This window comes from Leptosomus discolor, chromosome 1 (assembly GCF_034619465.1).
Source record: "Leptosomus discolor isolate bLepDis1 chromosome 1, bLepDis1.hap2, whole genome shotgun sequence".
NCBI lineage: Eukaryota > Metazoa > Chordata > Aves > Leptosomiformes > Leptosomidae > Leptosomus > Leptosomus discolor.
Genome location: NC_141391.1, coordinates 61,238,025 through 61,266,017, shown reverse-complemented (window position 1 = coordinate 61,266,017; position 27,993 = coordinate 61,238,025). Strand labels below are relative to the sequence as shown.

At 37.5% G+C, this 27,993-nt stretch overlaps 1 protein-coding gene across 3 annotated transcripts in view; it reads left to right on the top strand.

Annotated features, from left to right (window-relative positions):
* FGF14 (fibroblast growth factor 14) overlaps nt 1-27,993 on the top strand; it is a 419,412-nt gene that overhangs the window by 316,686 nt on the left and 74,733 nt on the right. For 2 of the 3 annotated variants that reach the window (XM_086482066.1, XM_086482067.1), the window contains exons 2-3: nt 5,899-6,009; nt 14,585-14,688. In XM_086482066.1, coding sequence (XP_086338192.1) covers nt 5,899-6,009; nt 14,585-14,688 — 215 coding nt within the window. The remainder of the gene's footprint in view (nt 1-5,898; nt 6,010-14,584; nt 14,689-27,993) is intronic. The other variant, XM_086482068.1, reaches the window with a different exon arrangement.

Genomic DNA, 27,993 nt, shown 5'->3' with positions numbered 1-27,993 from the left:
TCAAAACCTGCCTGGATGCATTTCTCTGTGATCTACTCTAGGTGGTCCTTCTCTGGCAGGGGAGTTGGGCTAGATGATCTTTTGAGGTCTCTTCCAACCCCTGACATTCTGTGATTCTGTGAATGATGATGCAAAGCTTGCCAAAAACAGGTCAAAAGGAGTGTAATGCAATCATCTGTATTAACTGTACCTGTTTGAGTACTGTTGCAATTAAACATCAACAGTATGCTTGAGAAGAAAACAACTTTTGGAAACTAGGAAAAGGATTACAACAGGAACTGAAATACTTGAAACAAGAATCCAAAACGGAAATGTCATTTTACGTGGGATTTTGTCTCTCCTTCTGGAGCTAATTTGCCTAGTGGAAAATGTTTCTAAAATACTGAGTAGTACTGACACATGTTTAAAGTTTTGAAGTGTATCCAGACATTAATCTGAAACATCAACAGATATCTCTGCAGAAGTCAGTGAAAGGCTGGAGGCTGCGTTGAGCTGTGGTGTAGTGTATGGGCTCGAATCCTGCCTGTGGTCGGTAGCTAATTGTTATACAAAGTATCACAGAATCATAGAATGGTTTGAGTTAAAAAGACCTTAAAGATCATCTGGTTCCAGCCCTGCTGTCATGGGCAGGGACACCTTCCACCAGACCAGGTTGCTCAAAGCCCCATCCAGCCTGGCCTTGAACACTGCCAGGGAGGGGGCAGCCACAGCTTCTCTGGGCAACCTGTAAAAGCGGAGTGACTTCAGCAAGAGAGACTGCAAGAATCCCACTTGAAAACTCCACACAAAACTTTTCTCCAGGTACTCTTGTGTTAGAAGTCAGGAAAAGTGTCCTTTCACATGTCCTAGGCCTTACAAACTAACTGGGGCTAATGGGTCTGGAGTGGGTGAGACACTCTGTGCATTGGGTGGGTATTTTGCTTCCCAACTTCACAAGAAATCTGAGGGTTACAGCTTTTTTGGGGCTTAATGGTTTTTTTTAACATAATACAAATTATAAATATTTTTGATATTTCAGATAAAGTTTAACACGAGGGAGAAGATTCGTAACAAATGCTGATTATAACATCAGTGAGCAAGAAATGACAGTCAAGTCATGGTGACTATCAGAGCATCAGAAATCTTAAAAAACAAATGCCTAATTTATTCTGGACCAGTATGAGTGGTATTTTTAGTACTGATATATCCAAACGTAAAAACTGCAAGGGGGAAATGCAAAGAATAAAGGGCAAGTGAAATGTGAAGGAGCTGGAGTTACCAGTTGCGAAAATCAGTTCGATGCTATGATATCTGAGCAGAATATACCACTAAATACTGGCTTTCATTTGACTTGTTGAGCAACTTATTTTGTGACAGACTGATAATTGACTGGATAGTGCAGTTTATTCTCCATACCAATGTGAGTTGATATGAGACTAACCCACCATTAAGCATTTTCTTGTCAGCTCAAAAGGGGTTCTATTTAGTACCCTTACACAAAAGAAGGAGTAAGTAAATAATGATAGGCAAAAAAACCCTCCTATGGTAAAAACTAAAAATTAAAACTCCAGCGGATTCTAAGGGATTCATTTTTCATGGCATTATAATGCAATGGGCATATTCACCATTGTTCTTTTAGCATTGTAATTTCATCTATGTCTGAACACAAAGGTAAAATCCTTAAGACCCATGTTTAATGAGGTAGTCTCCTTGTTTATTTTGAACCTATACAATTTCTAAAGATATCTGTCCTCGCAGCCTATGGAAGTGGGGAAGGAGATGCTAAAACCATTCTGTTTGTGAACAGAAAATATTCTTAATTCAAAAAATAAAGTGTCATAATTGTTCTAAAATAAGAGCTGCACTCAGCCTGTCATGAGTTAATGCCAAAGCCATTTTTATAGCCACTATTCAAGGGAGAAGAGAAGACAAATTAATTAAAATCTGCCTTTGTTGAGGACATCAAAATAGCTACTGACAGAATGTGCATGCTAACTGCAATCATGCATCTTGCCATTGCCACTGACAAGGAAAAAAAGCAATAAAAGAGGGCTGCAAGTGGCTGCTGTCATGCAGGTTTCTGTGGAAGAGGCGTTTGAGAAGCTGTTGCTTTGTCCATTCAGTACAGCTTCTCTGAATTTTTAGTGACAACCTCTAATAACTACAAGCCAGAATAATACTTTCCATGGTGGGGCATTGCAGATTTGTCGTGTGGAACTGTTCAACATCAGAAGTCAAGTTGCAAAGTAAGATCAATAAAAGTCGTTAGGAGATGTTGAACTGTCCTCTGATTTTGATCCATGGTGACGTTTCCTGGTTTGTTTTTTTTTTTTTTCCTCCGGAAGGCAAGGTGTTTAAAATTAAATAGAAACGTTATTTCTCACATAAACACCTCTCTGTGGCAGCTAGGACTTGACAAGAAGTAGTAGCAAAATATCTGCAATAAACCTAAGAGAGCTGGGAACTCTTTGGTAAGGCTGTCTACTCTCATCCTGTTCGTTTGTGTTTTATTATATTCTCTTGCCATTGCCTTCTCTTTCATGTGGGAAGAAAAAGGCATGCATGGGGTATAAAGGGTAAGAGTAATTGCTGCTCTGTCTACCTGTATCACTGCAGTGGGAGTTAAAAAACATAATGTATCCAGTGCACCCGCAGCATCAGTTTTCTGCTGGTGTTTCTGGGCAGTGCTGGTTGCTCCTGCTTTCTAGTAGGCAGAAAAAAAAAATAAAAGAGTGGTCAGGAAGGATTTGAGGAACTAATTTGTAAAGCGTCTGAAGCTGAGACTGTAATATTATTAAGTGACAATGCGTAGATAAAGCACTATAGAAATACAGGGACTAGCAGATTTCTCTTCTCTGCTTGCTGCCCAGGTGTCTTAAAAAGGACCTGAAAGAGTAATTTATCTTTCTGCAAGGAGAAGATATTTATCTTTCTGCAAGGAGAAATTCCTTGCCTGATGGGATTGTCTGCTTCATCTTGGAGATATTTACCTTGAGGCTGTATGGAGTAGTCATTTTGACTATTGTTTATTATGACTTGCATTGAGATTAATGTGTCATTTCATACAACTCCATCACTAAATCTGGGTTCCTTTTTGGATAAGATCAAAGAAATACCATGTCTCATTGTCCAGTTCCCCCAGTTTTTTATGCACTGTTCAGCTAAACCGTTTAGTTTTTATTGACTTTCATTTGTATGTCTGAAGCGCTGTAATATATATTAACTGAATATTAGAGTAAGAACTACTAAAAAATACATGATTAAATTATTTGTCAGCAATAAAAGTTTTAATCTTGTTAAGGACAGGTGGAAACTTAAGGTAGAAAAGATATTAGAAGGCTGGGTAAAAAAGGTTCTAGCAATCCACACAAAAAAGGTAAAAAGAAAGATACGCTTAGTGGGGGAAAAAAAAAAAAAAAGACTTATTTTTTGCCATTTATTAGTCTACAGAGATCTACTTTGTACAATGAAAATATTAATTAGTATCCCATTATTAGTAGTAAATTCCAGTTTTCAGTGCAACTTTGAAGTGAAAGAGTCATGTTTTGGGACAGTTTTATTCAGTTCTCTGACAAATTAAACCATTAAAACTGTATACAAGTGGGATATAACACGTGAATAGGATCCTCTGGTCTCATGCTAAAATAGTGACTATTTTGCTGTGTTTAGGCTTGAGTGAACAAATAAATGGGGGATTCATACCCTGTCTCATCACACAGAGCCTGAAATGCTAGCTGAAGTGTATAGCTATCTACCAAATTATTTTCATTCAGATATAGTTTTGTGTATGTGGTAAAGCAGGGTCAAATTTAAATAATGCTTTTGGTGAAAACATAGACAAATGATTGTGCAATTTCTTGTTAGAAAATAGGTTTTATTTGTGAGTTTAGAAAAATTAACAGAATGAGTATAAAGAACAACTTTGAAAGTCACTTCTAAGCTACTTTGAGGCAGTAGATGTAAACAGCTGGTGATAGTGGGTTAACTGTACTTTGCCTTCCTATGATACTTTGAGCTAGAAGTGATGGTAAAGAATCATTTATTTGTGATTCTTTGGGTGTAGAAACTGCTTTTTGAAATACTGATATTTTTCCTGTAAATACTTTTTAAAGCTCTAATTTTAATAATATTTTTCTTTGGTCTTTTAAGATGCCATTTTAATATGTGTAAAGCAAGTATGTTTAAAATCGTCAGTTTGGAAGTGCGCATTGAAAGTATGTGTTGATAAGAATAGTGCCTGTATAAGAGGAACTCGATTTTCATTTTTAAACTAGGAAAATACTTTTGAGTTGCCTGCTGAAGTTGATTGAGACAGTACATTCAAAGAAAATAGTTCATTCTGTTTATAAATTTAAAAAATATTGTCTTCTGAGTATTCTTATATAAAGATGGAAACTTTTGCTAACATAAAATTCACAGAAAGTAAAATCTGCAGTTAAAAAAAAAAAAAAAAATGAAGTTGCAATATGCTTACATGTTGATCATCAAATGTTTATATTATTTATTTCCATGCCTCAAAAGTCTTACAGCATTAATATTCATAGTAACAATTCTTACGATATTTACAGTTTAATCTTATACTTTTAATTTAGATGGGTTTATTGTTTAATACAACTTTGTAATTTGGGTATTCAAGAATAACTTAGCATTTTCATAATCATTTCATGAAATAGAGCCTCTATAGGAAAAATCAGAGCATTCCACTCAGAGGCAGTTTGTTTGTTAGTGTTTATTTTCACCTCACCTTAGGATACTGTAAGTAATACAGCATGATTGATTGTGAGAGCAATTATACACAAATTTAAGGAGGATTTTATATTCTGGCCACAGGATTGCATGGAAATAATTTCTGTTGTCCTTAGGAGTTCACCTGTTTGTTTTATTACATACCTGTCTCAAAGTCTTTATGATTTTAGTTCATTATTGCGTGATGCATGATTGATGATAAGCATGATACAACATAGATGCTTTTAATGCCAATGTCCCTACAAGTTTATGTACTGGCTGCCTGGAGTGGGGCCTAATAGTTTCTGTTTAACAATATCAACCCCAATATCAAAGAGGGGTAGTGCTGTTGATTTTTTTAAGATGTGCTGTCCCCTTCCTCAGCACTGAACCAGTTCTGCAGATGCTTAATTTGTGATTTGGTAAGGCACCTTGAGATGAATCATGAATTTGTGGCTTGGCAGCCCCTGTCCAACACTTGGCAATTTTCATAAGTGCAGAATATTAAACAGGGTAGCTTAACTGTTCAGCTACCTGAATTTCCCATATTCTTTTAGATTAATAAGATTTTTTCATATTTTTTTTCCTCTATTGAAGGAAGGTTATGCCTTGCCCTGATTGTGGATGTTATTCCCTGGGGGGTGGGAGAGGGCAGGTAAAGTGTATCTGCGTCTAGATTGGTAAAATATTTTGGAAACTCTTCAGATGGGACTGTTAAAAAATATTATACCAGATAAGTTTATCACTCTTGGTAGAGAGTGAAAGGAGACAGATCTTTTCCTCCAAGTGTCCTTAAAACTTATGTGAAGCATAGTAAGTTACTAACGTATGAAACGAGTAGGGTTTTTAAATGTTTTGTTAGTTTCTGTAAGGCTTGTTGAAGTCTAAAATTTTTTGCAGGGCTTAATCTGATTTAAGTCTTTTGACTATGAGTGTTTGGGGTGCTCTTTTTTTCTGTGTTTTACCTGTGTTAATTATAATGAAGGACGTTGGAGTCAGAGAACAGGACACCAACTGGCCTAATAATACTCTGTGGCGAGATTTTTCTCCATCTCCATCAGGATCCATCCTGTTGTAGTACTTACTTTTAAGACGGCAATGCTGCTTCACCAAACTTCCTCCTACAATGAGAGAAGTAGGGATAACTCTTGGAAAAAGTTTTGAGGCTAGTGACAAAATATGTTTGTCTTTCAGATCCCCAGCTCAAGGGTATAGTGACCAGGTTATATTGCAGGCAAGGCTACTACTTGCAAATGCACCCCGATGGAAGTCTCGATGGAACCAAGGATGACAGCAGTAATTCTAGTAAGTGACTGCCCCAAGGGAATGTCTTAATCGCACACGCAGATTGCATCGCTCGAGTGTGTATGCGCAGACACAGTGTTAATGCCTTTAGAGGGTTTCTGAATGTGTTTTGTTGAAAGGAAGAGGGTTCTGTCCATTCGAAGCCTGGACGTTGGCCTAAATATATTCCCTCTGAACGGGAGGGCATAAGTGCTGATGGACCTCAGGGGTGAGATATTTAGGCCAATGGTTGTTTTCTGGTAATTTTATAAAAATGGTAAAATTATAATAAAAATATTTTAATAAAAGCTATATATTGAACACAAATTTCTTATCTTCAAATAAAAAAAAAAAGGAAACAAAAATTCCTTGAAAAATCTGATCATATAGGCCCTGATTCAGCAAAGCAAATAAGTGTATGTCTAACTATCAAATTGCTACTTAACCATGTGCTAAAGTACCTTGCTGAATTAGGGCTAAAGATCCTACAGTCCCTATACCAGCAAAAGCTCCAACTGGTTTTAAGAGAATTTCTGCCAGTGTAGGGACTGCGACAATGGCGGTTTTCAAAAATTTTCCGAACGAAAGTGGTCTTGAAAGGCTATGTGGGTTGCTGTTTTGGTACTCTTTTCCTATGATACTGCCACGTATTTTCATCCAATGAGCATATATACGTTTGATAAGTTCAGCTGCAAATGATAATTAAGCAAACCTATTCTTACTCTAGAAACAGTTGATTTATAATTTTCTGTTTAGCAGACAACATTTGTATTTTGTTTATTTTAATGATAATGTCATATTTAAGTAACATATTTTTGTGTGATCTCGAGGCTTATTTCAAGCATTTTTAATACAAAAGATTTATCTTCTTATTATGCATATATAAGCCTTTAGTTTCCTCAAAAATGTTGGAATTAGGCTATAGAAATTAAGGGATTTGAGGTTTCTGCTTTTCTTCGGATAGGTCCCTGTTTTATCTGTTAATGCACGGCTGTCACTTTTAACACATTTCATCAACAGATAGCATGATCATCTTTTATTGTTCTATTTTTTTAAAAAACTGAGAAAAATAGTTGGTTAATCTATTTTGATGTGTATTTCTCTGCTTGTTTTCCAAGTGTTTCCTGCCCCCTCCACGCCGTTCCTTGTTTCTTTTCTTCCTCAGTGTGTCCATCTCCCATGCCCACTTCTGTATTGGACTAGATACTGAGACCTTGTACAGACAAGATCATTACTGTTTATCATAGAAGCTTTGCCTATATGAGGTCCAAGAAATGTGTCTTAGAGTGCAAACGTGTAGCTCTCTCGCCCTCTCCTTCTTTCTCTGCCCATCTCTGTCTTATTTTCAGCTTCAGTGAGGAGGTGTGTACGACTGCAACAATTTTGGCATGTTTTAAGGTTATTTCTGCTTTTGTTGTGTGTTTTTTTTTTTTTAGGCTTAGAACTCTACGTATTTTGAATCTTTGCAAAACTGGATCATAGTGCCTTACTTTCCACTTTTTGCTCGTCAGCTTTACAAATCTTCCTTTTTTTTTTTTGCTTACTATTTCATTTTCCCTTTCTCTCTCCTCTTCTCTGCCTTGCTGGATTTCCATCTATCTGCCTATCTCTCTTATTCTTGTTCCAAAATGCAGAATAAATATTCTATGTTATAAATCTTCTGAAATACAGAACTTGTTCAAACTCAACCAAATACCAGATAGCAGTATTGCATATTTTGGATAAATACTGTTAGATAACATTGTGGTTTACTTCAACATGATTTTTAAGCTAAAATGAGTTTTTTCCATAAATGGATTTTTTTCCATCTTTAACTGGTGTGATTCATTATTTGTTTCTTCACTAGTCCAATTTTACACTATTGTTTAGTAAAGACATTTTAGTCCATAAGGATGTAAAATTAATGTGTTTGCCAGGAAAGCATGTAATCTCCACCTTAAACTTTGCTAGTATATATGTATAAACACTATATTAAGAGCTACAAAGATTGATCTGTTTAGTATATTCATGAATATATCAATATGTGTCTTTCTTTTGTGCTATCAGTCTTTCTCCTCAGTTCTTTTCCCTTTCCACTTTGTTTCATTCCATTTCCTGTTGAACTTTTTGTTTCATATTGCTTTTCTTTATTGCAGCATATTTTGTTTTTCCTTTTCTCTTTTACTTTAAAACAATAATTTTCTCATGGGTAGAATTCCTAGTATTTTGATCTTTTATTTTGTGACCTCCTTATCATGAAAATTTCTGTCTGACGTTTACTAGTAAATAAGTTTTGGCAGCTGCCAGAGGGGGAAAATCCTGCTTCTGACCATGGAGCTTGCAGGCTGCGTATTTAATGTGCCCAGTGGGCAAAGGGATGCACATATATTAGCTGTCAATAGGACAGATAATATGCTTACCTTGATAGTGAGGATGACTTCCATTCAAACTGTGTTTCATAAAAATGGAGGCAATACAGACTGCCAAAGGGAGTGCACCTCTGCCAGCCTTCCACCAGTCTTCTGCACTATTCACTGTCCCTGAAGCCTGTGCAAGAGTCCTCCTCATGCACTGACCATCCAAGTAGCTGGGTGTCGGAGAAGCCACAGTGAGTGAGTAGCGAGGGTCAGAGAAGTGATTTCTTTTTTGTTTTCAGCAAGGAAACTGAAGCTTAGTCATGCTGCTACTTTCTGTGCTGCTGCAATTTATTCCATGTCAAGCAGTTAGAGGAGTGCTTGAAGTTAAAATTTTCTCAAGTGCATGTATTATTTTATACTCATTTTATATGTATGTCAGTAAACATATTACACACTATGGGAGTCACAGTGTTATAGAGAGGTAGCACAAAGTAAGATTAAGAGGTAGTCTGTTCAAATTGAGTGGTTCTTTTCACACCTAGTTTTTGTTTGTCTTTAAAGCTTTTTGGTAGTCTCTTTAATGTGACTTTTTGCTTCTATCTGAAGTCAAAATTATTTTTATCAGTGGTTTTTGTCAGCTGCTATAGTGCAAGCCATTGTCCTGTCTTGCCTTAAGTTTGAGTAAAGGCGAGAGTCTGCAGAGATAGATGGCAAGATTTTTAACGTGCTGCTGCACACAAACCCTTGCATGAAAAAGAAGAAAAATGTGACTGCTTGTAATTGCATCCCTGAATGTACTTCGTCTGCTCATGTTTGCGGCCATGCTACTAGAACCCAACATAAATAGACTGAGGGGTTTCCGTTCATTGTTGTAATTTCTTTTTATAATCTTTTCCAAGTTAGTGATATTTTGCGACAGAGTATGAATTAATGCACCTGTTGGTTAATGGTGCGAAGTTTCCTTAAATCGCATCACCAGAACAAGGCTGTTAGGTTAAACTATCTTGTGCGTACAGTCTGTAATTTTTTGCCAAATTCTCAGTCATATGTGGAAAGAGGCTTTATTACATTGCTTTTCTTGTTTTAGGTGGTTTTCTCTTTTTTCTTCTTCTAATGCCTTACAGTTCCTGGTTAGTTTTTGTGGCTTGCTTGTAGTGAAAACAGGAGTGACCGTGGTTAAAGCTGTAGGCTTGTTTACTGAGGTCCTACTCAGCGTAGCTGTTCCTCTCTAGCTCTAATTTTCCTGGGTTTTACAACAGTTCTCAGCATTACTTGGTGCAAAGGGAACTTGCTTCGGTGCTGTCCATGGGCCCCATCATTAATAATTAGGAAAAACAAGGTCCTACCCAGAAACTATAAAGCAATAGGAGCGATTTCCATGTTATGCTTGTGGTAAAAAGCATTACATTCCCCTCCTGCCCTCCTCCCCACCCAAAATGGCTCATTTTTAGTCTGTGGTCTACCTTTAAAGTTTTGTCTCATTAATGAGTGGTAGGTTCAGTAGGAAGGGTAATCAATTTGGGAAACAGGCAATTCTGGTTCTTCAGTTTCTGAGACTGAAACCCTGAATCACTTAACACTATGGCTTATTTTGATTCACCTGAAGAGTCTATCTCGGCCAACAACCACTGAAAGAATTCAACATAAATTATGATACTTTCCGTGACGGGTGATAAACCTGATTTTAACACTCAAATGTTGCTATTTGTGCCCCTTATGAAATTACAGTCATGATTAAAACAGATTAAAAGAGCATTACTCATTTGTAGCCTTATTTCGTAAACTGGTAAATGGCGAAGTTAACACTACCCAAACAACTTTGATTTGGCTGCGCTGTGCACATCTCTTGCTTAATTATGCAGCAACTTGCTTTACTTCCTTCATGGCACTTGATGCTTGGTAGAGTTGCAGTTCAAGAAATCATGTAACCATTTAACATTCCTTTATTTTCATCTTTTAATGTGTGCTCCTGATGCTTTATTTGTATCTTCCAAATTGAATATGGAAGTATTAACTTTTTAATATCTTTCTAAAGTACCTACCACTATCATATTTTGAAGATATTAATAAAATAATCTTCACAGTACCCTTGTAAGGTAAAGGAGATAATTAGAAAGAAATAAAGCATGTGAAGATTAAAAAATAACACCTGCAATGCTGTTAAATTTGGATTATAGAGTGTTACATTTGGATTACTGAACTAAAACATTTGCAGTCTGATTTTTGCACTTTTTTTTTACTTCAGTTTTTCTTCAAAAAATTGCACAGGCATTTAGTCATCTGTTTGCACCACCTTTGAGAGTTAGGTAAGCCTGTTTCTCCCACCAGTATAATGGATGTCAATGTGATAGGATCAATGGAGGCCATGTTCAGCCATACTAAAAAGTACATTTTTAATTGCATCTTGTGTAACATCAGGCAGGTAGCAATGGGTTTGCTCCCTAAGAAATGGATGGACAGATCTGAGAATACCAACCTCCCTGCACTCGTTGCCAACCTAAAAGATGTTCTGATGGAGGCGTAATTTTTGCCTGTAGGCCTGCAGATGGAAATAAATTAAAGAAATAGTTGCCTTGATCTGGTTGCGCATTTGGTGCTGTGGGAAGTTTTGTAACTAACACCAGGGCAGTGCACGTGCAGAATAGACAGCAAATTTATAAGCCTTAAGCAATTGGTCTCTGGCAAGCTTCTTGAGAAAAGCGGTGATCTGTAATGGCAATTTTCTTGTAGCTACGAGTCAGTCGTACCTAAACAGACTTTCACAAGGAAATATCTGATTTCAGGCATTTCAGATTTCAAGTTAATAGACTGTGATGATATGACACAAAAAAAGGAAAAAGAAATGTGGTTCTTTTGTGTTTTGCTCAAGGAAGGAGTAATTGCTTATCAAAAAGTGGACTTTGGCTAAAATTTTTGGGAGATTAGAATACAACTCAAATATGTTCCTGCAAATGCCCTCCATGACACCTAAAACAATAATTTTTTTTCACGCCAGTTGTTCCTGTTAATTGCCACCCACCCCCATTTTCTGATCTTGTGTGTGGTGGGAGTAGGCTTGCAGGCTTAGGAAAAGGAAGATAAACCGTTTGCTTTACAGTCATGTTTAGCTGGAATACAAAGCAGAGCTAAGGAAGCCTGCACAGGCTCAGCACTGACAAGGAGAAAGGGTTTTACTTGCATCATTTTTGCTGAATGGTTCACTTGATTTCCCTAATGCTCCCATATCTTGTTTACAGTTGAATTCGCCAGGCTTTATACTTAAGTGTGCAGCATGGGATCACTGAGCACCAGGCAGAAGTATAATTCCTGGGCTGTTTCAGGGTCCTCCCTCTCTCAACTTATCTGTGGACTAACCAGCCTTGGTTTAGGGCCATAAAGATGTTCAGGACCTCTCTCCCCACTTAGTTTTGGGTTTGGATCATTGTCTTAAAGATAAATGAAAACTGGGGGCATGGTTCTTTTTCATACCCCCCTCAGGTAAAGCCATAGATTTCTGCTTTTCTCAAGTCTGTTTCTTATTAGAGCAGGGGATAGCACAGGTGAATCCTAGGAAGGTTTGAAATGTGTAATTTGGCACAGAAGTCCTGCTCAGTAAAGAGTACTGCACAGCCAGGTTCTGGAAGAAATTGAATTTGCTTTGGCCAGCTTCAGAGCATGTAAAAACCACACACTGTGCCTTACTTGTGCATGTTTTGCTTACCTCAGTATGAAGCACATTGCTGAGCGTTTGTCAATCAATAACTGAATGTGAACTAGCTTCTCTAGTTTCAGAAGTCTGAAAGATTTTGTGGAAGTTACTGAATATTCTATATGTGCAGAATTACAGCACTTCAGATCACGCTCTAAAATTTTATGATCTTAGACTAACTACAGGAGTTTTGACAATCTCCTATTAAAACTTAGTGTCAGTAAAAGATACATTATATGCCCTCTGTGCTTTCTAAATTCACTAGCAACTAGAAGCCACTCTAGTAATTTTATAGGTTGTATAAAACACTGCCATGTTACAGGCCTCTAATTCTCCTTCAGTGGTGGTTGATTTTTTCCGAGCTTTGTTTCTTTATTTTTATTGGTGATACAGCAAATTATATCTAGGTTCCAGAAGTTTTGACTGAACCACTCTAATTTGGAGTTGTTTTTTATTTGCAGTTTTCTATGGCTGACTTGTCTTTTATGTTCACCTCTTTTCTTACACGAGTATTGTTTGGTTTTCCTTCCTGGTGTCCCCTCAGTTTTTGCTGCCCTCCCTCTAGCATGGTGTTAATATCCAGGTTTCCTCCTAGAATTTCTTTTCTTCTAGAAAAAAAAAGAAACTTAACTGCCATCTGAAACCTAGTTTTGCCATGACAGACTCTCTTCAACACCTACAATAGTGGTTTTGCTGGTTTTGACATTGTTTCATTTGAGGGTAACAGCTGAATGTTTTTGTAACTTCCAAATTATATTGAACATTTGAAAGCTCTCAAGTCATGTGTGTTTAGCCGATATACTCTTAGGATATTTTGTCTGTGAGTACCATATTTCACTGGTTTACATTTATCTTGTACAGATTAGAGAGGAGACGTTGTCTGTACCCAGTGTTTTTTTAGTGAACAGCCCAGTAATATCCTATCATGATGGAGACTTTTGGCAACTACAGAAATGTAGATGCTATGTATTTGTGCTAATTCTTGTCTGATGTAATCTCTATACTTTGTAAACCCATACATCTTTTTTCTCTTCTTCCAGAGCTCTTTTGAATACACTTTCCTTTCTCCAGCTGTAGGAAATGCTCTGCTACAACAATTCTTAGCTTTATACTTGCTTTGTGCATTCTTAAAAAGATCTTACATTACATATTCTTTTTCTGCATGTTAAAGGAAAGGGGTCTTCTTCCACCCACTTCTATCTTTAAGTTCTAGTAGTCAACCTATGGGTTTTTTCAGTTATAAAGATTTGATCATCTTTATCATAAGCGATCTATGGCTTTGTGTCCTTTGACCAACCATGAGTTTTCACATCTTGAAAAAATGTACTTATCCACTGCAATTACACGACCCTTTTTCTCTTGATTTGTGCTTTACCCCTGGCATTCTGATTATAGATAGCCTCATAGGGTACGCTTTCTGGTCACACCTATGGATGTCCATCGTAAATTTTGAGGAACTCATAGTATTCCTGAGACCTGGCTTGGTGAAATCATGGTCTTCACTGCCTATGTTGAACACACAGGTTGTACTTTTGGTTTTCATCCAGCAACTTGTGAATCCTTGACTCATCCACAGTGGAAAAACACTTAGCATGAACTCTGGCTCATACAGACCTTTTCTTCCAAGACTGATGTGTGCTTTGCATCTCATTTCCTAGTATGGGTCAGGAAACTTAGCATAGCTGTGTGCTGGAATAAATTTTAGAAGAAAAATTGGTCTGTGCCTTCTACTTATATCACTCTCTCTTGTTTTCCTGTGGCAAGGCTGGTAAACTCCCACTCTTCACATTGGTCTTTTTCAGACACTAATCAAAGCTGTGGCTATTTTTGTTATTATAGAGGTATGGCCATGGCTAGGGTATCTGCTATTAGCTGTTTTTTAAATTATCTTTTTCCTAGAATTCCAATCTTTGAACATATTCTATATTCACCTTGTTAGTATTTATGCACATTTAGAGCCAAGCACATATTTCAGTGCTTTTCTGAACCATGATAAGCCTCTGCAATTGCCTGAGACCTGTGTACTACTGCTTGTAGCAAATGTATCATTCACAAAAGCAAAAAAAAAGTGTTTGAAATCACAGACTCCTTGAAAGCAATCTTTAATGAGAGCACATCTTAATCCAAAACCATAAAAATACCTGAGAAAATAAAAAGTTACTTGCCAGAATCAGAGAGAGATATTTTCTGCAGGATATCTCACAAGTATTACCATTATGATCTGTCTACATTGATGAAGGAAATGTTGGGTTCTTTGACTCTTTTCAGATTGCCTGAGATACTCATGTCTGCAATGCTGCACAAATGATTACAATCCAGTCTACTGTGTTTTGTATTTGCTAGTTACCACTTGTGCCAAATACTGAACTACTACAGGACTTATTGCTAGAGATACTTAGGCTTTAATTTTGAGGATTAACTTTATTAGAAGCAAGATTTTTTTAATTATTTTAATTTTAAAATCAGAAACTATCATGCAGGGAGTAGTTTTCTTTCTTTTTACTAATGGTATTTATTAGAATATTGTAATAAACATAGTATATTCATATCTCATCATGTTGTTTCTTCACAGCGTTATTCAACCTTATACCAGTGGGACTTCGAGTTGTTGCTATCCAGGGTGTAAAGACTGGGTTGTATATAGCCCTAAATGGAGAAGGTTTCCTCTACACATCAGTAAGTATCTTTCTGAACTCTGTTTAAGAGGCACAGACAAAGTTGAAATCTATACAAGAATGGGATGCATATTCACTTTAAGGAGTTCTATAATGTCTATATATGTATATACATATAGCACATACACCTGTGTACTCATGTATGTATGCAGCCTATCTATAACTGGGATACAGTAGAAATTACTGTGTTCTATGTATGAAAGCCTGTGTGTTAGCAGTTCTAAAAAGCCTTCTGTAGACCTCCTTTTCTGGTAGGCTATACTGGTAGTGTGCAATACACCACAAAGATTATTATTTTCAATTAAATTCTCCAAAAATTTTAGATAAAGGCCTGATATTATTTTCTTAGTGACTTATTGATCAGAAACCAAAAGCTGCTCCAACAGTTCCTTTCATTGATAAGACAAGCGTAACTTCCACCTAAAAGTCATTGACAGTCTTCCAGTTTATCACCATAATCTTGTAATTGTATGCTTAGCATTACTGATATTTTAATTTCAGGTATCAGGAAAATAGGGAGTTCTGTGAGGTACTATAGCTTTATAGGATGATCAAGGTTTAAGAAAAGTCTTCTGAATCTCAAATAAGACTGCTGGATAAAGTGATTGGAATGTCCTCAGATTGTTTAAGATATTCCGAATTATTTAATGCTAATCACTCAGTGTGTTATTGTGAATACAAAAATCCTCAGTTTTGTGTAAATTTAGTGTCTTAACCTCTTTTGAAAGGCAAACAGACTTCAACATGAACAGGCAGTTCCGTCAGGTATTAGCAAGGTGGCTTAAAGGATTTTTCATTACTATATTTTCATTGCTGTCTATGTTGAATTTATTTACATAGTGCTTTTTCCATTTTTTGTGTCACATAGTTCTTAATTCCCCACTGAGTTACAATACCCTGCTTTGTTTTCAATGTCCATTGAAAGGAAATTGGACAGATTAAGTTTGTGATGCCCTGAGGGGAAGTGTGCTATTTGTTTCAAATATACAATTGTCTTGGAAAAGCTAATTAGGAAGAAAAAATGAAACTAATCTTGAATGTCAATGTCAAGACAAAGAGAAAATTCTTCCTCATAAAATATCTGATGGAAACTCCAGCAGTATGATCTAAAACATTTATTTTCTTCTGTTCAGAATAAAAAAAATCTGTCACAGGAAAACATGTAATATTTGTTATCAGAAGGAAGAAAACCAGAAGAAATAATCTAGGTCTATTAGAGAAAACACACTGCTGACTTCCCAGTTCCATCACTTCATGTGGGAAGTTCATTTCAGTACTATGGCCTGAACAGTACCTTTTTAATGTGTTGGTACAGTTAAGAGTACATTCTTGCCCAGCACTGTTTCTGAAGTGAGTTCTCAGTCCTTCAGAAAGAAATACAAAATTCAGAAAATATACCAGTTTCCTGACTACTATTTCTGCTCAGGGAGGGACCCTACATGAGCAAATTCTGGCAGCCACTGTGTTTATGTATTCTTCTGGAAATGGTCAAATTAAATGAATGGTGTCATCTGGGGAAGGAAAAGGAGTGGAAAGTACAAGGCAAGATAAGAAGAGATGGCTGGATCCAAACTTTGAATAGATGTGAACCCGACCCTTAGAATATCCTCAGGTCTACAAGATATTTCTGTCGTGCCAGTTGGAATCTGAATTGCTTTGTTTCTATGTCTTCTTTTTGAGCGACACAGATTACTTAGGTTGTGATAAGTCTTATGGACATAAATAAAAGATTATATATAAGGAAAATGTAATGCACATGTTTAATGTTTTGCAGGATTGCATATTCTTTGCCACTAATGGCAAGATTTTTGGACTTGATGACTTCATATATTCCTGTAGTTATTGGCAACTTGTTAAGTATGTCTGAATTTTGTTATGTGAATGCTGTTATGTTTTGAGTGTATTTCACTTAAAAATTTCTTGGGACAGTGTCTCAATCGATCGCTTTACCTTGTGTGAGGTAAGGAAACAAGTGTGGTGATTTCAAAACATCAGTACTGTAATACAGGTTCGATTGTTTCATATCAATGTATTGAAAATGCTGACAATGTCTTAGCAATTGCTTGCTTTCAGCTTAGAGACTAATGCATTTGAAAATAAGAAGACAAAGCACCAGAGAGAAGCCTGTCTTTTCCCTGAGGGTCAAGTTAAAGAAATACTGCATGCAGAATATTTTAAATGCTGTCATTTGTAGAAAAATATTTTTAACCAATGACTTTCTATTACTGTCTTGATGGTGGATTTTTTGACTCTTTGTTGTGTATCTGTAGCATCTAAATGCAGAAGTTTTGTATTATATGTCATATATGTTTTTTCCTTGGCTATTCAGGGGAGGATGGGAGAAAAAGTTTTCTAAGTTTCATGTTTAGATATATTACCAATTTCTTCTAAACATTTAGAAAATATGGAAGCATGCACTATAGGCTAGGTAGCATTCATAACGTAAGTGGAGACCAAAGTCCTGTATAGCTCTTCTCTGCAGAATACCTCAGTGTCCCTTTTTCCATTCACAGTATATGAAATGCATAGCTTATGAGAATATCCTACATGTTGATGCCTCTTTTCAGAGATTGAAGGCCCCAACTCAATTGTTTTATCATAAGCTTCACATGATGTTGACTAATTAAGCAACAGCACTGACAGGAAAGGTGTTATGTGTAATCCTACTTTCTCTGATATCAAGTATTCAATAAGAGCAAAGTGAAGGTACAGTGACAGACCAGTTTTACATATAGATTATCAAACGCAGCTTTGCATTGTTTTCTGGCTTTGTTTTTTAAAACAATTTTTTTAAAATAGTTGTTTATGTCAGTCTGGGAGTCTCTTGATTTTTTCTTATTTTATTCTGCCATATTTCATAGAATCACAGAATGGGTTGGGTTGGAAGGGACCTTATAAATCATTTAATACCAGCCCCCCTGCCATGGGCAGGGACACCTTCCACCAGACCAGGTTGCTCAAAGTCCCATCCAACCTGGCCTTCAACACTTCCAGGGAGGGGCAGCCACAGCTTCTCTGGGCAACCTGTGCCAGTGCCTCACCACCCTCACAGTGAAGAACTTAAGATTTAAGATTTTTTCAACCAATTCACAGAATTAGAACTAGGAGAAAGTGCAGAAATATCATAGAAGGATATTATGACTGTATTTCTTTCTTAGAACATAAATAGAAAGACAGCAAATTGTATATGAAAGTCAGTCTCAATAGCTTTTCATACCTATTTTGCCTGCTGCAGCAGTTGAGATTTGTATTCTGTCCTTTGGGGATTGATCAAGTCAGGGTCCCTAACACACACCATCAAAGCCTTGTCAAATAAAGGAGGAGCAGAAGGTTTGGAGTTTGATATGGCTGTGCAAAATTCCTGAGAGAAAATACTTTTCCAAAATTATAACCTTACGTTTCAATGCATTTAAAGTAATTCTTGTGATACCATGATTCATTATTTTTCATCATATAAAATATAAAAACAAGAGCCTTTTCATGTTCAGTTTTTTCCTTGCACTGTTAAGGGTTAGCCTACTTAAAGACTACCCATCAATCTCACATTTTTTAAGATTTAGTTTATTGTGTCCAACTTTATTTCTGTGTGTGCATGTATACTTATACTTATATATGTATATCCATACATATCCATTCATAATTAGGATATATTTATTTAGTGACATCTTCCCAATTCTAGGTGTATGTTAGTGAGCAGTGAGAATTATAAAAAAGAGTTGAAATTTATTTTAGATGGATTAATGAACTGTGAATAATTCACTATTTATGACTGACTTCATCACTGCAAAAGCTAGTTGGAGAAGCTGAACTTTTCCACAAAGAACCATCTCAGTCACCCTCATCTGCAAGATTTTTGATGTAATAGTTATAGTCCAAAAGTCCAAAAATATGTCTTACTCCTATCTCGCCTTTGGAAAGGTTGGGCAAGATACGATTTTATTTCCAGGGTTGATCCTGTCAAAATCAAAAGGAATGGAACTGGCTGCATGCACTGAAAAAACAAGGACAGCCTCAGGGATTCTCCATGGGGAAGAGGTATTGCCTGCAGCAGGAAGATGGCAGTGCAATACACGGCAGAATCTTTTCTTGGTTTTGGTGCTCATTTTGGTCAATTCACTTTGTGAAAGGTTCATTAGTTCAACTTTCAGGGGAGCTGGAGCTTCTTGTTTTGCTTCTAGGATTTTCTGGTGTCATAACAGAATGAACTCAGATGTAAAACTTATAATACGTTAGTCCATTTTATGATTCCTTTTTTCCTAAGGTGAGGATATGACAGTCGTCTTGGATTATATTAGTGAATTTCTCTCAAGAATTACTTGATGTATCTAGGAGGGTTTGGAAGGGCTACTGTGTTCTTTTTTTTTAATCCTAGGAGCAATTTAGCAGGGTGTGGTCAACATTTGGTGGCTATCAGAGTTAAGAGAAAAGGGAAAAACTTAAATGTAGAAAGGAAAAAATTCCTAACTCTAAAACACCTTTACCTGCTTATGCTTTCTTTTTTGTGTTTCCTTTTTAACTATTTCTTCTGCTAGTTTTCACTAAGACCTGAGATATGAAACCGGAAAGGCAATAGTATGTCTGTGATATTGTCAGCAGCAGATATTAAAGTCATAGCAATCCACTGCATGGTTTCTTAGTAAGGCTGATGAACTACAGCGATTTTTTACAAGATGGCTGAGCCTGCAGTGCCAGGTCTGAAGTGCCTGGTTACCTCTTCCAGCTTGGTAACTAGCTGGAGTTTTCTGCTGTGATTCCAGAGCTCTTCCTCTGGGTATGGGGCAGTGGGAACTTTGCTGGAGGGTGTAGAGAGTCATGGAGAGACACAGCTGCATTTCTAGGAGGTCTTACCAAATTTCATAAAGTATTTCAGAACTAGGGATGGCACACTACGTGCTTTACAGAATAATCTTCTCATAAGATGGTAGTATGTGTTTAATCTGCCACAGCACGCAGTGTCGAGGGTGTTGGTTGGGTAGTGTTTCTGCAGCAGCTAAGATGTCAGTCTGTGTCACAGCCTTCATGAATGAGAGAAAACATCGATATCTGTTACTATGAAGCGTATTTGTTATATTGCTCTGGCAACTCTCATCTGAAAGAAAAGTCTTTGGGGTTTTCGCCTGACATTTCAGCAGCTTCCCAGTGCTGGCATTTCTACCACTTCTTTAAGCCCACATAATTGACCTGTCTGAGAGCAAAATTCAGCCTCAAGGAAGAAAGTAGGAGCACAGACAGTGCAGCCTGCAAAAGAGTGAGAATTGAAGTAATCCATATTTCTAGTATTGAAATCAAAGTCAAATGAAAAGTATGTTTCTGGTAGCTTTACACAGAGCGACTCTTTGTGCTTTAGAATAAAAACTCTTAGCGTGTGCAGTACTTTGAAGGTTCAAATGTGCATAAAACCTTATAATAAACAGAACAGAATGATGTTTAAACTAGGCAAAACCAAAGAGGAAATGTAACATCTTAAAATTAATATTTTTTACAAGAATAATCGAAAAAAAGGTTAATGTGACATCGAGGCAGCATTTTTCTGTTGATTTTGTGTTGTCATAGTATAAAAGTGGTTGACCTAGTTTTTGGCAGAGATTTTTCTCCATTTTGCAAGGTACTGTAGAAACAGGAATTTATCTGTTTAGAGAGATTTGGACAAATATGAGCTTGCTCTGTGATTTTAAAGAGGTCGGCTTTTGTTCTAGTAGTCAGAAGCATACTGAATAATAGAATAGGGTAAATGTTGCTTTTGAGGTATCTGTGGTTTTGTGAATGTAAGCACATCAGAGTGGAGTGTCTCCTTTAATAATATTTTGATCAGTAGGAAACATTATTTTCTTATGTCAGACTTATGCTTTAGGATCTTAGACTGCTCCCATGCTCTTATCTCCCACCATAGACTTTACTAAGACAGGGATAAGACCTTAGTTCACTTGTCATTATCTATGTCTTGGAACTACTCTGGCACACTTTGGAGAGAGGAAAATGTATGAATTTAATTATTCGAAAATCACAGCTTCTGATACAGACTTTTGAAAAACAGTTATGTTAACAGTGGTATTTTTAAGACTGTAAACAGATGGACATTACGCAAGTTCCATTAGCTAATTTTAAGGACTTACCACTAAAGTGCTTTCTTATGTGTGAATACCTTCTTTTCATACCCTGTTATCTTTTATTCAATCTGATATCAGTTGGAAGATGACCTTTATTTGCTTCACATAACAAAAGTTTGTCTGAGAGGGGAGTAAATAGCACATTTCAGGGCTGTGTTTCTCTGTAAGTTGGGCTGCATTGCTCAAAAGGTAAACAAGTTCAGCATGTTCCAGAAGTAGTTGAAACACACTGACAGGGTGGAGGAAAACATCTGCATGGTTTATGCTTATTTATATCTGTGTTTGGAAGTAGATAATTTGTCTCTCAAGTTGCCTGCCAAAAATAAATACAGAAAATTGCTAATATATTTATTTATTCTATGGTGGCACTTAAGGAACAACTGATAACACAGCCCTGCTGTATTGTACAAAAAAGTGCCAGATGTCTCTGCTACAGAGCAGAATAGAAAAGGGGTATAAAATACACACTAAGTCCATGACTTTTTTTCAGTGGGTTAGGTTTTCAGCACACTTTTTTTTATTGAATGTGCTGAAGCCAGTGTTTTCACACACAAGATAAGGGAAAAAAAGAGGCATGCACAGACACATGAGTTTGATAGGGCAGGAGAGAAGTGAGAAGGAAAGAGGTGAATGGAATATGGCTGACATGAGGAGACTGTGATAAGCAGAGATTTAAGAAAGTGGAGAAATAGCACAGCTGAGTGCATCGGAATTGTAGAAAACACTATGGTGATATCATAATTGAAGAAACGTTTATGATGATATCACCATTGTTGAGTCTGATGCTTGCATTTTTTACTACCCACCTGAGTCTTTCACTGCAGAAATGGCTACTATTTGACCATCATATCATAAACAATAGCAGTTAAAGAAATATGCTACTGTGAATATACAAAAATATAGTTAGTACTATAAAGATAGAGTATTTTAGTGTGGCTTCTTCATTTATGACAGATGTTTCACCCTCCTGCCATTTAAACACTGTACTGGGCGTAATAAGGGAATTTGACTCAAAATTTGCACCGATGTTTCTTGCCACTTAAACCAAATATGTGTGTCCTGTTTAATTCATTAATGTCCAAAGTATCTTTGACAGGACTCATTTGAAATACAAGAAACACCTTCATATTTGCTTAAAATATTTATTTTCCTTTCCCACATTTATCTCTCATATGCACATGCAAAGAATCTCTTGATATATGTGTTTTCTTTCCTTAACATTATAGAAATGTACATAAATACATCAAGGTTAAAAAGCTGCTCTTCCAAACTTCTTGTCAAAGCATGGAAGATCACAGAGTCAGCAGCTGCAGCTGGATGTTTTTCAACTAATAATTGTATGACAAGGAATAGTAACTGTAGGCAGGTGTGCTAAAATGAGGTAATCTAATCTCATGCTTCAGGAAGTAAGATGATTGCCACAGGGATCAAGAAGAATGCTTTCCTCAATATATGGCACTGCTTATTGTAGATCCACTGAAGGAGTCTTGCCTCTAACTATTGTGCAATGGTCACATCCAAAGGCTGAGCACAGGCTTGATGGACCAGCAGCTTAATCTAGTCTGTCAAATTTCTGCTTCTGGCAATTCTGTCTGTCATGGTAACCTCCCAGTATTTTTGGCCAATGTTTGTTTTGTTGCATAAATACAGCTACACTTTTCTGGATGTTTCTTTATTCTCAGCTTTGTTGTTCTTAGACATTTTGGGTTAGCTGTAGTCCTAGATGTTGAATGCTGTTTCACTGTCTGAGGTATAGCCTTCGAATACCCTTCTTGTCTTCTGTTCTTTTACTACCCGCGTAATTGTCACTGCACAAGCAAAAAGATCATGTTCGACATTTCTAGTTTTCTATTCATTACTGTTTAATCTTACTCATTAATTGCATCAATGTATGAAAAGTAGCTACCAAAGATTTAAAATCTCTCCAATTTTGGACAGTTATCAAAAACAGGTTTCCAAAACAAAACCCTACTAATTCTTTCCATTATTGGCTAATGAATATTCAAAATACCAAATGAAGTTGTAGATGGTTTTTATGGTAAGTTTAAATCCCTTTCATAATAAGTTTGGTTCTTATGATGTGAGGGAGACTTCTCACTGCATCTTCAAGATTTCTAGGTAAGAAAGAAAAATTAACTCTCTGTGGAGCAGAACAACAACAATTAGACACATGCAGTGCTGTCTGTCACTGCTGTAGCTGCATAGTTAATGCACTTTCTGTTGTTCAGGGCTATTTCCAAAAGATATATGGCTAGATACCAAGATAGATGAACAGAAACGAGCTATGAGCTTTTAAATATAAAGTCTATTTAAAAAATAAATAAATCTGGTGGGCTGAAGAATGGCTTTAGTTAGGCAAAAATGTGCTTTCATTATGCAAGAAAAGTTCAGTATTATCTTGCAGAAATGAAATAGCCAAATGAATATTTTTATTAATTTTTAATAATTTCTCTAAAACTTTTTGCTAAGCGGATCAGAATATTCAATTTATATCCCATAATACTATCATAAAATGGGAAAATGTTGTGTCTACCTATGCAATTAAAGAAAATTATGCAAGCATCCTATAACTTCAGGGAGCTTGGTAAGGCACCCTATATATCCTATAATAAGATGATGTGGGCAGTATGAGTATTAATTTTCCATTGTACCTTTGCAACACAATTCCGTACAATGTGTGGTCCTTAAGATTGAGCTGCAAAAGAAGGATGGTCTATTTAATGTGTTATTGTAGTGTGCAACCCTACACAGTAGGGATTTCTATAAAAGATGTTTCTATAAATACCAAATGTTGAAAAAAACCACAGCAGTCTTCACCACTGTTGTAAGATGAAAGTGTATCTTGCAATGCAATAGCCGTAGATGTCTTCTGTATTAGTGTTATAGTTGTTAATGACTGATTTATATATAATATCCATTACATTTTTGGAACAAAACAGGTTTCATATTGTTCTTGATTTTATTTAATCTTGTTTTACCTTGGTATTACACACATTTATTTTCTTGTTGCAGCATATTAATTTTTTCACTTGAATAGGCAAGTGTGTAGCTAAGATTAGTGAATGATGGTCAGTGATAAATTTATATCCCCTGTAATCTTCCCATATGCCAAGTGCCCCTGTGGAAAAATTTGGGATGTTTCAGTTTCTTCCTTCTTGGTGAGGCAGTTTTAGCCATGTGCTGAATCCTGCATGGAAAATTGACCATCTGGGCATGGCCACAGAAAGGCTGATTCTGTATGTCCTGACTAACGACCCCTTACCCTGGCCTCTTGCTTGTTGGCAGAGCCTATTAATCTGGGAGCTGCCCTAGGGTGTTCATGGTCCCCTGTCTTATGTGTGTGCGCCAGGGTGATGGGGCTGCTTCCTCCCGCTTTCCCCTGTTGGATTTTCTGTGGCCAGGGACTAGATATGATGTGTGTCTTTGCAGAGCTGTGACAGTCTGTGGGTGAATACATCCACATAAATGACTGGGATAATTTCTGAAGCCTTCTCATTCCTGTGGGACTAAACCTCTCTGAAAGGATAACTTGAGACCTCTTTTTTTCCCTTTAGCTAAATTTGTAGTTAACTATTTGCCAATTAGAGTTTACTTACAATGTATATGAACGTGTCAGGACTGATTTTTAGGTGTCTATGCAAAACTGTCTCGGAAAGCAAGCATCCAGTAACTTATCATAGAATGCATTGCGCTGGAAGGGATCCCCAAAGGTCATCTAGTCCAACCCCCATACAGTGAGCAGGGACATCTTTAGTCAGATCAGGTTGCCCAAAGATCAGAAGCCCCATCAAGCCTGATCTTCAGTGTCTCCAGGGATGGGGCCTCCACCACCTCTCTGGGCAAACTGTTCCAGTGCTTTACCACCTTTATGGTAAAGAACTTCTTCCTAATATCAAGTCTAAATCTACCTGTTTCTAGTTTAAAACCATTGCCCCTCGTCCTATTGCTGCATGCCCTTGTAAACAGTCCCTCCCCAGCTTTCCTGTAGGCCCCCCTCAGGTACTGGTAGGCTGTTATAAGGTCTCCCCGGAGTCTCCTCTAGGCTGAACAACCCCAACTCTCTCAGCCTATTTTCATAGAGGAGGTGCTCCAGCCCCCTGATCATTTTTGTGGCCCTCCTCTGGACCTGCTCCAACAGGTCCATGTCCTTCTTGTATTGAGGGCTCCAGAGCTGAACACAGTACTCCAGGTGGGGTCTCACCAGGGCAGAGTAGAGGGGGAGAATCACCTCTCTTGATCTGCTGGCCACGCTTCTCTTGATACAGCCCAGGATGCAATTGGCCTTCTGGGCTGCAAGCGTGCATCGTTGGCTCATATCCAGTTTTCATCCACTAGTACACTCAAGTCCTTCTCAGTAGGGCTGCTCTCTATCACATCATCCCCCAGCTTATATTGATTACAAGGATTGCCCTGGCCCAGATGCAGGACTTTGCACTTGGCCTTGTTGAACCTCATGAGATTCACATGGGCTCACCTCTCCAGCTTGTCCAGGTCCCTTTGGATGGCATCCTGTCCCTCAGCTTGCCGTCATCTGCAAACTTGCTGAGGGTGCACTTGATCCCACTGTCTATATCATTGATGAAGATATTAAACAACACTGGTCCCAGCACAGACCCCTGTGGGACATCACTTGTTACCCGTCTCCATCTGCAAATCAAGCCATTGACCACTACCCTCTGGATGTGATCATCCAGCCAATTCCTTATCCACTGAACAGTCCACCCATCGAGCCCATTATCTCCCCAATTTAGAGAGAAGGATGTTGTGGGGGACCATGTCAAAGGCCTTGCAGAAGTCCAGATAGATAATATCCATAGCTTTTCTCTTGTTCACTGATGTAGTCACTCCATCACAGAAGGCCACTAGGTTGATCAGGCAGGACTTGCCCTTGGTGAAGCCATGCTTGCTGTCCTGAATCACCTCCCTGTCCACCATGTGCCCTAGCAGAGCTTCTAGGAGGATCTGCTCCATGATTTTCCCAGTCACAGAGGTGAGGCTGACAGGTTGGTAGTTCCCAAGGTCCTCCTCTCTACCCTTTTTAAAAATGGGTGTAACATTTCCATTCTTCCAGTCACCTGGGACTTCTCCTGACTGCCATGACTTTTCAAATATCATAGCGAGTGGCTTGGCGACTACATCAGCCAATTCTCTTGGGACTCTGGGATGCATCTCATCAGGTCCCATAGACTTATGTTAGTTCAATCTTCATCTCCCTCTTGGTTTCTCATGTCAAATTCTCAATCCTCCACTTCTCTGCTGGCAACTTTCCCTAACAGTGATCCCAGGGGAATTTCCATGGATAGTCATGATAATATGTGCTCATTTAGACAAGTGCCATAGACCTTTCAACCTACTCTTGACATTTTTCTTTGTAGGATGTGATTCTTTCCTGCCTTCTCACCTTTCCCTCATTTGGGACACTATTCAGTCACTAGAGAGGCAGTTTTAGCTGAAGACAGGCAGAAGCAGACATCCAGGAGGAATGTATGAGGTTCATCTGTCTTGTTACTTGACCAAGCACTAGCTGTGGTGTGGCATCAGAAAAGCACCTAGCGATGGTGGGGCCTTTTCTGCCCATAGCTTAGTGTAATCACATGCATCTTTAATCAAATTAAACTTCCAGTTTCAAATTTGTAAAATATTGGCTGGATATTGGAGGGCTCTGAAATTCCCAGAAGTACAAATTGTTGGCCTAATTCTGGTGCCAATTACAATCACTGATCTCGTAGGTAGCAGGGTTGGCGTAACTGAGCACTTTCAAAAATCCCTCTTGCAAGAGTTAAACTGGAGAGAATTATTGTGCAAAGTTTATTCAACATGTTCTATTCAGTGTCAAATGAGAATCGCTTTTGACTGATTCCTGTTGACTTGACAAGGATTCTTGTTTTTTAGCAGACTACAATTACAGCCTTGGGGACATACTGTCTCTCCCCGAGGGTGTCTCAAAAGGAATCATAAATCTGTAGAAAACCAGCAGTCAAACCTGAATCCTGCACTAAAAGCGTTGGAGTAGGGGTGAGTAGAAAACTCACCCCATCATGTTTGAATTCAGTTGTGACTGTTCTCTACATTCTGTTCTCCTGATATATTTGTCACTAAACGTTTTGTAATAAAAAGCGACACAATGCCACTACCTGGCAAAACATGAGCCCCTGGATCTAATATGCAGGAACTGCAGGAAAAACTTGTACTTTGAGTAAATTAAACAAAAGGCTGAAGGCTTAATTCCTTCTGTGCACATGTGGTTTTCCTTTTCCAATAGCACATCACATTGCAGATAACTTTGGCTTAATAACAGGACAATAACATTTTTTAGCATTGTCAGGCATTCACATTATATTACTTAATCTTTCGTGTGATTGTGGCTGTAAAGCTGAAAACAAAGCATTTCAACATGAAAATGAAATACCAGTACTCTGTGGCTCCACAGATGTACACAGCTAAAGACCTAGAGTTTTCCACAGAAGAGATGTGATTGCCTAATTCACCATGGAATTGTTTACTTGTTGCAGAATTGCCTAACGGCTGGTGAATTTTAAAAAGATAAGGAAAGGGGTTTATACCGCAGGCACAAAACAAAATATAGCCAACGTTTCAAAAGTGTAATATGTCCTCTTTTACATGTCCCTTTTGGTCAGCATCTGACTTCTGTGTTGTGACTGATGTCCCCTAAGCAGTTGTACCCTGTCACATTGCCATCCAGGCTACAGGCCAAAACTGAGCACAGTCCAGATCATCAGGAAAGAGAATAATATGCAAAGATCTACTCCTTAAAGTAGCTTGGAAGATGTTAAGAATAAGTAGAAGTATAAGATTTTTTTTATCTATTTGCCAAATATTTACTATTTCTCCTACCAGTTTTACATTATTGGTTGAGTATGGCTTTATTTAAAAATCTAAGGGCTTAGTTTTTACAAAATTTGAATTAAGAAGTAGACCTGCCTGTGATTAACCACATTCTAGAATCCTTGTTTGTATTTTTCTTTATCCTAGAACATGTTTGGATGTTCCATGCCAAGGAAAGAGCAATGGGCATGTTACTGAAATAACGTAAGAATAGAGTGATCAGACAAAAAAGTAAAGTATAATTAATCAAGAATAATCTGGACACACTATCTCTGTAAATTATTAATGTTCTCACAAAGATACGAACTGAAAAATGTATCCTCTCAGAACGCAGTCACAGTTGTAATTTCACA